At 44.8% G+C, this 10577-nt stretch overlaps 2 protein-coding genes across 2 annotated transcripts; one reads left to right on the forward strand and one right to left on the reverse strand.

Annotated features, from left to right (window-relative positions):
• Positions 1 to 781: 781 nt before the first annotated feature.
• LOC147966765 (uncharacterized) lies at positions 782 to 6776 on the forward strand. The gene is made up of 17 exons (XM_087530946.1): positions 782 to 1273; positions 1389 to 1505; positions 1604 to 1714; positions 1845 to 1920; positions 2561 to 2646; positions 2733 to 2818; positions 2914 to 2986; positions 3151 to 3246; positions 3378 to 3464; positions 3640 to 3741; positions 4098 to 4177; positions 4318 to 4551; positions 5407 to 6145; positions 6230 to 6375; positions 6449 to 6458; positions 6569 to 6607; positions 6750 to 6776. Exons 1-17 carry the CDS (start codon positions 782 to 784, stop codon positions 6774 to 6776), a joined length of 2601 nt encoding a protein of 866 aa, XP_087387072.1.
• Positions 6777 to 7969: 1193 nt separating this feature from the next.
• Positions 7970 to 10180, reverse strand: LOC147966766 (uncharacterized). Its single transcript, XM_087530947.1, has 2 exons — positions 8826 to 10180; positions 7970 to 8113 (listed from the first exon to the last, which is right to left on the reverse strand). The coding sequence occupies exons 1-2, from the start codon at positions 10086 to 10088 to the stop codon at positions 8060 to 8062; spliced, it is 1317 nt and encodes a 438-aa protein (XP_087387073.1). The 5' UTR covers positions 10089 to 10180; the 3' UTR covers positions 7970 to 8059.
• Positions 10181 to 10577: the final 397 nt, after the last annotated feature.

A 10577-nucleotide genomic window follows, 5' to 3' on the forward strand; every position in this document is an offset into this window, starting at 1 on the left:
AGAAGTAGTAAGATCCAAAAGTATTTTTTAGTACCAAATAAATAAAAATACATAAATAAAAGTTTTGGGGAAACGATGTGCATACTCCATGATGAACCATTGTGCTTGGGCTGCTGCCGTGATTTGAATTTTGAAATGAACTCCTACCGAAGCAGCACATGCCCATGCACGGAACAAGAACGAGCAAGGAAGGGTAGAATTTTGGGTTTGGAGCAGCCGGTGGAACAACAGAGGCCTACATGTACGTGCCCGTCTACCCCTTGTGTGTAGGCCTAGCCCTGGCCCGCTCGACGCGCCGGGCTCTGATTGGCGGGTACGCTGGCTGCATGTAGGCGTATGGCTCGATATGTGGCGTCAAGAGAGCAGCTGGTCCATCTCAAAAAAAAGCAGCTGGTGGGCCCCATGCTTCGCCCTGCGCGGGAAGACCCTAGGCCGCGTCCACGAGCCGGCGGCGCACAGCATCCTGTGGCTCCAATGCGATCGGACGGGCAGGAGCGCACCCCGCGCCGCGCACCGGGTCCACGCAGCTGACCCGGGTGGCGTGTCCACGGCCCATCCGGAGTTATTGTACGCTGCCCTCCTCTACTGGGTCCATGCACCGCGCGCACCTAGCCTACCCCCCCAGCCGCAGCACACCCAGCGCCGTGGCGCCACCCCACACCCCCGAACACGCACAGCGAGGAGAGGAATGCGCAGCGACAGACGCGGCCTTCGTCGTCTCCATTTTTTCCGTCCCCTTCCTCTCCCCTAGGGTTTTAGCGGCCGACGACGAGGGTCGAGCATGGCACCGTCCGACGGACCCGGCGGCGACCCGGCGGCCTCCCGATCCGAGCACCGCGCGCCCCCGACCATGCGCGACAGGCCTGCCGCGGCGCCGACGGCGGACGAGTGCGAGGCCGACGGCGTCGCGGAGGAGGAGGAGGAGGCCGCGGCGAGGCGCGGCTGCTACCTCAACCCCGCTCCCCGCGGCAAGCAGGTCGTGGTGGAGGAGACGAGCGGCAAGGGCGCGCCCGCCGATGGCGTCCAGGACGTCGTCCAGAGGCTCGGGCTCTGCCGACGCCCTCTACAGTTCGGCGAGGGCACCTCCGCAGCCGGCGCCGAGGAGGCCGTGCGGACGTGCTCGCAGATGGGTCCCGCGGCGTCCTGCGTCCCGGTGGCGAGTGGAGGGCGAGGAGGCAGAGGGGGTCGCGGCGACAGGAGCGTGTACACCTACGGCTGCACCTCAAGGCCGCAGGCTTCCAAGCTCGCGCCAACGAGCGATCTCGCGCCCAAGGTCTCTCTCTCATTCTTGTGCTGCGTACATTCTTGTGCTTTGCGGGTCGCCGTACAGTATTGCTCTGCTGCAGCAGAAGCTAAATTACATCTGTATGCGCACTACATTTAATCAGGGTCAAGCCAGATCTGAGATAGAATGGATGGAAGAGGGCTATCTTGATAAAATTGTTCATGGTGATTGTGCCAACGAGATTAAAGTTGGTGAGGTATACATCTACTGTCCAAAGAACGTATAACCGTCTCCCTATTGTTTCATGTTGTAGTACTAGTGCTTGCATGTTTTGCTAACATTGTACTATTGCTTGTACTGCGTGGCCTATGCCATTAGGTAATTTGTTTGATTCTGGAAGAAGAAGGTGACATCGATAAGTTCCAAGGTTACAAACCGTCGGCTGCAGATGTATCAAAGGCTACGCGAGAACCTCCCAAGCCTAACAATGTAAGTGTTCCCTTTCCAGAAATTTCGCAGATGATAACTATGGAAGTCTTTAGTTGAGCTAGTCTATCTAGATAGTTGCTGTAGGCAGTGCGCAGTCAATTGAGACATATGTCTGTGTTTTGTCAAACAGGAGGTCCAACTGTCAAGTGTAAAAGGCACCGGTCCTGACGGTGGTATTCTGAAGGCAGACATTGAAGATTACTTGGGTATGCTATTTTCTCTCTGGTTGCATTCCCCAGATGGGTGAAAGCATTAATTATTATACAAACTGAACTCTCTTCCTAACTAGATTTGGTTGTAAATCACTTCTGTGTGTTGTTAACTTGCTGTGTAGTCGTGTGTTCTTGTTAAATGTGATTTTCTAAAGCTCTTGTGAATTACTCCCTTCGATGCAAAATAAGTGGTCACAGTTTTGAACTATAGTTCAACCTTGTTTCAATGTTGCAACACTTGTTATGTGCGATTCTTGATCGTTTGTCCTAATCAGACCTCTATCCCAGTCTCATAAAAAAATAACTCCATGCTTTTTTATGTACCATTCTTGATTGTTTATCCTAATCAGACCTCTATCCCGGTCTCATAAAAAAATAACTCCATGCTTTTTTATGTGCCATTCCTTATTGCTTCCTTTTCTTTTCATGTTAGTTCTCTACTTTAAAATGTGTGTGCGAATTCCGTAATAATCATTTTTACCAGCATTCTTGTGAGATCCAAGTAAAAGTTCTGCACTAAGCTTGAGCCTGCCTCTAAGCTCATTAGTTCATGCATTTGGCTTATGCTTTCCTTATATCATGTGAATCAAATGGAACCCAGCTTGCATCTAATGACTACTTTTTCTTAACAAAGCTTCTGTAGCCAAGGGTGGCAAGAGCGAGTCTTTTGCAGCTTCAGGATTAGATTGCACTGATATTCCAAATGTGCAGATAAGAAAGGTATGTTTCAACTGTGAAGATTGCCGATGGGATTTTTTTGGTTGATCCTATCTGCCTTGTAGTGGTTTAAGTCCTGTTCATTTCAGGTTACTGCAGACCGCCTCTTAGCCTCTAAACAAACCATCCCACATTACTACTTGACAGTTGACACACCCGTCGACAAACTTATCAAGTATGTTTCAGGCCTGATGTTGCAAAGCATGCAATTGGCCATTTAAGTACCGACCTTTTGTATAAAGAAGAGTTCTTCATTTTGTTGTGATACAGGTTGCGAGGGGAACTGAACCCACTGCAGGAAGCATCTGGTGGAAAGAAGATATCTAAAGACCTTGTTAGAAAGGTAATCACCGATTCTTATACGTATATTGTTGTCTTTTAAGTCGCTCATGTGGAAGGTTTGCCAAAGAGAATAAAGTTGGCTGGGTATACATTTACTGCCCAAAGAATGTATAACCATCTACGTTTTGTGTCTTTCTCTTTTCTAACTCATTACTTGTGTTGCAGGATGCAGACAAGACAGAACTTGCTACAATCGGTGAGGAGGTGAAGCAGTTGGCTCAAAGAGCGAGGGATAACAGCTTAAGACCACAAGACTATGAGGTATGTGATGCATAATAAATTGAGAAGTATGAAATCATGCTGATCAGATATTCTTGGCTTGCTCAAAGAGTGTTCCCTTTTTAGATGGAACATACCCATTGTTTTGCACTAATACTTTCTGTTCATTGCAGCCATTTAGTGATTTTCCAGATTGTTTCTGTAGTGATAGGGGAGGCTACCCTGGGTCTAATAATGGAAAATGCAATTATATCTCGAAGGTAATTTGACACACTAATTATCTCAGAGCTTGCATCAATGTACTGATTTTTTTTTACATTTTGGATGATCATATATTGTATATGAACTATTACTTGAGGGCTGGAGAATCAAGCAGCAGCTCTTCTACTATGCTTTTACATTCTGGCTGATAATATTTTGTAAAATTGCTTGTAGATGAATTTTTATCTCAGGGCTGGTTCCATGAGGGATGATATGATGCTAGTTTCTGATGGAGAGGAATCAAGTAATTATTCTCTTCGATTTGAAGAGTTAAAGGCAAGATTCTAAAATAGCGCTTTGCATTCAAGCTACAGCATAGCTTAGTTTGTCCTACTTCTGATTTAGCTTGGACCCATTTAGTCCTACTTCTTATTTGCTGCAACTATATGTAGAAAAATGCAAGTGTTTGTTTGTGTTATTATCTGTCCATAGTTGGTGTGTGGTAATTTTATGAAGAGCACCTGTTCAATTTTTTTCCATGAATAGGTAATTTGAAAAGGTGACATTTCTAGAAAGATTACCATAAATGACAGTGGGTGGGCTATGTTTCTGGATACTATTGCATTTTATGTTAGTTTGTGTATTTCAGTGAGCCGTTGCATCTTTTCATCAATTGGTTCTTTTATGTGCAGGATTTTATGAATTTCTCCAACAATGCGAAGGAAATTACACATCTCAGACAAAAGATAGACCGTGACTATTATACTGAGCACAAAGGATATTTCTGTGCTCTGTGTGGGTCATGTAAAAATATGAAGAAGAGGAGGGATGAAACACAGGTAAATATAATACCCAGAACAACTTTATGGAGATCCTATTTTATATTAAATATTTGACTCAGCTTTTCCTTCTCACATCACAGCTCTTTGTTGACCTTTGTGGATCAAGCATTTCCCTTCAGAAAGATCTGAATACTTCAAACGTAAACATGCTTATGGAGGCTGCTTGTGCTAGGGCGGGATTAAAGTCAAATGATTGTTACTCAACTTTTGCTAGGAAGGTATTGGAACCTGAGAAGCTTCTCTCCTATTATCACATAAAGAGAGACTGCACAATCAGGGTTAATCCGAGAATCAGAGGTGGCAGGTAAGTAATAATGCTTTTCAATAATTTATTTTGTCATTCTATGCTGTGGTATCTTGCTTAACAATATGACGCTCGCAAAATCTTGTCCTTGTGGTCATCTCAGGATTGGCGTTGTACCCTATTTATCTACTGTATATCCTTAGTTTTTGTGACTGGAAACGAAATGGGGCCAGAACATCAAAGAGCCATGTGACCCGTGGTGGTGCCTGCACGCATGGTGACTTGCATTCTGATCATTGTTCTAAACCATGATATGCCTTTCTCTCAAAAAGAATGATGATGTGCTTTGGATAAAGCTGTCATATGCTGGCAGACCGGGCCAGGGACCAAATGGATCCAGACACGTCGGAGCCGTGGAACAGAATCCACCGACGGGCGACGCCGTCTATCCAGAACCCAAATCGCCTGACGGCGCTACGCTAAAGCCCCATCGGATGTAACTGTTCACACATCTATATGTTAGATACAGGAATTTCACACCCATTAGACCTGACACCATGGTTTATAAAGCGGTAAAGCGACCTAAAGCGAGCACCACCCGCTCTAACGTTTAAGCGACGCCTAAGCGTTTCCCTGGGCGCCTAAGCGTTTGAAGTGGGACGCTTTATAAACAGAGCCGGACACACACTTGGCATCCTATTTGCCGAATCCCAATAAAAGATGCAACGGGCTAGATACCAGGTGCATCTCAGCCTGGGCACCAAAACGCCATGCCCACAGCCAGGCTGACTTTTCTGTATAGGTAGTAACAATATGTGCTATGCACAGAACTGTTTACTTGATAGCATTTTGTAGTTTCAAACAACGAATGATGCGAAGTAGTGGATGAAGAACTAATTGTATTGGTTCCTGCAGGTTGCAAACAACTGACTGTGAGACTTGGGATGCCAAAATTAATGCGTGTGACCAGTACTACACAGTTACTTTGCCACCTGAGCTACTTACCCCGTTCAACAAAGCCCATTCGCTCAAGTTGGTGAAATATTTGTCAAAGCAGTTGCGGTATTGGTCCAAACAGGTCCTTATTGGATTATGCCGTAATCATTTCAGCAACATTAGCTTTGATGGTGATTTCACTTCAGCCCAGTTGCTGTTTGAAGATGCAAATTTCAGATTCGATAATACCGTTCCCAGAAAGCAATATAATCACGCATCAGCTCTCCTAGATTATGCTAAGATTTCTCAAATTTTTCGGCAAGCATTCCGTGCAACCAACGGGTTATTGCCCATGCATTCTTTCCACCTGCTTAACTTTCTGTCAAATCCTCCTCCAGAAGCTGACCCACAAAGTGAGGCTATCGCAGCCTTTCTTTGTAACCATTATTGCTTATTATCTTACTCCGATCGCATTAAAGTTAGCGAAAGTCTTGATAGTTTGCTCAGAATGTTGGTTGGAGATGATTATAACAACTTCGCCAAATCCATTGGTAATATTTTCTGGATAAATACAATCACATCTATCCCAATTATGAAAGATGTTTATCTTTATCATGCGGAGTATGACAAGTCAAACAGAATTACTCATATCCCATATAAGGACAATAGTGTTAGCTTGCTACACTTTTCGAACAACTTTTTCAAGCATGCTGATTACGTAAGTGACATCTCTTTTTGTATCTTCTTTATACAATAGTATCTTTTGTGTATATTTTGACGAGAATTAAGTATTTTGAAACAGTCTCCTGAGCAGCTTGAAGCTGCTTTCTCGCTCGTGATGAGGTCGTTCATACCCAATCTTCTCCGTGACAGCGTGATAAATTTTAAGTATCAGGCAACACCTTGCCCTTTGGCAGTCCAAAAGTTTATCAATGAAGTTACCACAATGTGAGTTGAGGAATTTATAAAATCTAGCACTATATTAGAAGTTAGTTTATTCATTGTAAGTCTTGATTCGCAGGTTGGGTGAGGTCACTATTGGTTGTGTCAAGATTGCTTGGTGAGACCACACGCAGGTGCATTGCAGGTTGGTTGGGTCGTGCAATTTCTCACTGTTGATATGTGACTGTAATACTTGCAGCGTTCTTTAAAGTTTGACAAGTATTTGCTTTGTGGTGAGGTAGTTGCCAATGAAACATGTAGGTAGAGTAGCAGATTAGCCTTCCAAGTTAGTGACTATTAAATTGGTTTGTAAATCTGTGGTGCTTGTAGCACCATTTTATTTATATCCTTTGACATAATGATATTTGATTCTTTTTTAGGAACTTTGCAAGGCTAATAGAGATTGATTATCCTCTTCACTGATGCACCATGGGAAAGGAGTAATGCCGATTCTGTGAAAGGACGTGCATGAATAGCTGGACGAATGTCATTGATTCCGTGAAAGGAATTATGTTCATTGATTCTCCTGTAGGAACTTTGCAAGGCCTGTATGAATGTTGTTGTATCAGGAGTTGTTTGCTTTTCTGAGTAGTAATTCTGAATATTTCTACTTGTCCTTTTGATACTATTCTAACCTTGAAGTAGCTGGATGTATGCAAAGATATTATTTCTGTGAGTATTCGTGTGGCTCTTTTTTGGCATAGCATATATTATTTGTATTGCCATATTATATATTACTCCCTCCTTTCCTAATTATTTGTCTTTCTAGAGATTTCAACAATAGACTACATATGAAGCAAAATGAGTGAATCTACACTCTAAAATATGTCTTACATACATCTGTTTGAAATGTCTAGAAAGACAGATATTTGGGAACGGAGGGAGTATTTGTTTGAGAGAGAACTGCATCCTCATGCATACAACGGAGCATCATTCACGGCCATGCTGTGCATGTTTTCAGGCTGTACAGACTGCAGTGCACGCCCAATAAAAAGATGGAAGTTGCTTTGCTTTGTTTTGTGTAAGGATGGTTTATTGGTTTATGTACATCAACTCTCAATCCTGATTTGATCCAAACAAAATTATATGCTGAATCGTTACTTGCCTTAAAGAAAAACAAGCTACCTATGTCAGTTAGTAATCCAATTAACATCGGGAGGCCACCATATCCATACTAGAAGAACAAAGTGAATTTTTCACTCTTTCTGCCTCAAAAAAGTGCTCGCATTTTGTTCTGTGAAGACATTTTTGTTCTTCTCTCAAGAAGAAGAAAAACACTCCATCAGAATATTTAGTTTTTGGTTTGTTCAACCACTGAAAAAACAAACCTTTTTGCATTTGTTTGTCATGTCATATTTTTCAAAACGATGGAGGCAAGCAAAGTAAACATCAAATAGTTTGATACGTCACTCGGAAATTAAGTGCAGAAAACATGCCCGCAAGGAAAGAACAAGACATAACCAGAATCAACACAACATGCACAATACTATTATAGAAAAGACAAAGTGCACATGGAACAGCCATGACCAGTTACAGATCCAAAACAAGCCACTTAGTACATATAAAGGCATGGCTGACAGCACATAATACCCACAATTCAGTTTTAACTACTAACATCTGATAATGATAACATGAAATGTCTCCAGTGGTGGACCTAAGTGGCGGTTCCACATGTCACGTTACCAACATCTCAAAGCTTCATCCTCTTTCCACTTGCCACCATCTCAGTTGCTTCTATCTCTCTCTGCAAAAACAAATAGAGCTGTCTGTCAAATACAATACTTCTATAATGTGACCATATATGCCAGGTCAGAATTACCATGAAAACAAATTTAGTTAAAAAGGAAAAAGTGCAAGGCAGAGTACATATGCGGCGAAATTAACGTATTGGGGAACACCAAAACGATGTCTAAGGTCAGTCCAAGATGCTCTGAATTATAAAATTGTTGAAACAGCTACATGTGTCACTTCAGACACTTTGCCAGCCTTCAGCTCTAGATTGAAATTATGCTCCATCTGCTATGTGCATCTTTTGAATGGACTTGGGTCATACCAATTCCGAGTTCAGAAGCAAAGAAGCTTATGATAACACTGTATGTCCATCAAGCAAAAAAGGAAAAGAAAAAACAGCCCTTAAGACATGCAAAAAGAATGTCATCATGATGTGCAAGATGTTGGGTCATAATATGATAAGGGGGCAGAGTAACTTTGTAGTAACAATTGATTTCAGAATCATGATTGCGGATGACTATCAAATATAGGCAGGTGGCCAAATATCTTGATTTCTATTAGCAAGCACGGCACAAACTGGATTCTATAAACAAGCATTGGCATTTTAATCATTTAAAAACCTAAGCATAATTACAATAGCATGAAAATGAGAGCATGTTTAGTAATAGTGAACATAAATAAATTGACAGTTGTATGCAAATGAAACTATGCTCAGTAGTACGTACCGGGTGATCCTGTAAACACTGTCGGTAGGCACTGAAATCACTGCACAAGAGATAGTCATCAATAGAACAATCTGTAGTCGGTGGATAGCAGTGGACTTCGTTGTTCTCAATGTCGACACGAACCAAATACTGGCTTTTGAACACTACTCGACGCTGGCCTGTCCACCCTGAGACATGTGGTGGATCATCGACCACCGTGAGATCAGTGAAGACTAGGTAGATGACACCGTCTTCATGGGTGCTCAGAACAGGGAACGACGGAGGAATCTTTGCCATGCCAGCAGTAGACTGGTATGACTCGTTTGCCCATATGTTTTCAACATTGTACTTGCTGCTTATTTCCCAGTCTGACAGGTCAGGCAACAGAGAATAGACGGTCAGAGCAAAGCCTTGTTCTTCAACATTGCCATCCATGGTGACGAACTTGATGGTGTCGCCTACACATGCCATGCAACGGAACTTCTCAGGGCAGAGGTGGTATCGATTACAGAGGTCGCTGCTATCATAGGATGGACAATCTTTGGGCAACTGAATGAAACGGAGCTCCGGGCGGTCCAAGTTGTTGCAATCTTTGCCCAGATCACACATGACCATGCCTTCGAGGAGATCCACCCAGCAGAGGATAGATCCCCGATAAGAGAAAGACAAGCTGGAGCAGAAGCCGGGCGGAAGGCTCAGGCGCGCGGGCTTCAAGGACCATCCTGGGGCGGACGACTTCCACAGCCAGATGGCTGCTTGGGAGTATTTCGGCCTGAGCCAGACGAGTTCGGCAAGAAAATATCCGCCGTCGTCCCCGTTGCACATGACGACGGCCGACTGGCACCCGATGGCGGCATGGAAGTCGTCCTCCAGAAGCTTGGGGACCACGGAGAGGGAGTCCTTACAGGCGTCGTAGATGAGGTAGCCTCCTATGTCCATCATACCGCTGCCAGGGCGCCAATCGCCGGCGCGGAGGGCGAACAGGTGCCTGTCCGCGCTGGAGATGCGGGCGAAGTGCATGTCTTGGAGTGGCGGCGGGACCGAAAAGTATTCCGTCGGCACCAGTATGCGGAGGGAGCAGAGTTGCGGCGGATCGGCGATGACTGCGCTTGCCTTGAAGGTCCCCATGTACTCGGTGACTGCGTCACGAAGCTCTTGCTGGCTCTGTAGCCCGTATATTCCTTCCCACGCGGAGCAGATTAACTCTCCACCGCCTCCGCCGGTCGCCGGCTCGAGGAAGGAGAAATCAACCACGCGCCCGAACAGAACGATCGAATGGCCCATGGCGGCTTGCTAGGGTTGGGTGGAGGGTGGAGGGAGTAGAAGGGATTTGGGGATCGAGGATGGCGGCTCGAGCGGCTAGGGTTAGGGTTGGGTGGAGGATAGCGATTTGATTTGGGGATCGAGCGAGCAAGGAGAAGCAGGAGGTGGGTTTGTTTGTTTGCCGGCCCGGCCTGGTAGATCTAAAATACAGCAGCAGGGAAACGGGCGTCCAGGGGACTCGCGCGGACCGTGCGATCGACCAGCGAACCAACGGTGGATACGTTATCGCAGCAAACGCGCGATGGGGGGACCATGTCCATGGGTGACTTAAAGTATCATTCACGTCTCTATTCCTAATGGAGCAGTTGGTAGTCTCGCTTTAGTTTTTTTTCGTCCCACCACTTTCGTCCGGTTTTTTTCGTAGGTTAACCGTCGTAGATTTTTTTCGTCGCCTCCCCCACTTCATCGGTTTATTTTCACTTCACCCTCTCACACAACGAAAAAAACTGA

Source organism: Triticum urartu, chromosome 6A, assembly GCF_056163025.1.
Source record: "Triticum urartu cultivar PI428250 chromosome 6A, HENAU_Tu73, whole genome shotgun sequence".
Taxonomy (NCBI): Eukaryota; Viridiplantae; Streptophyta; class Magnoliopsida; order Poales; family Poaceae; genus Triticum; species Triticum urartu.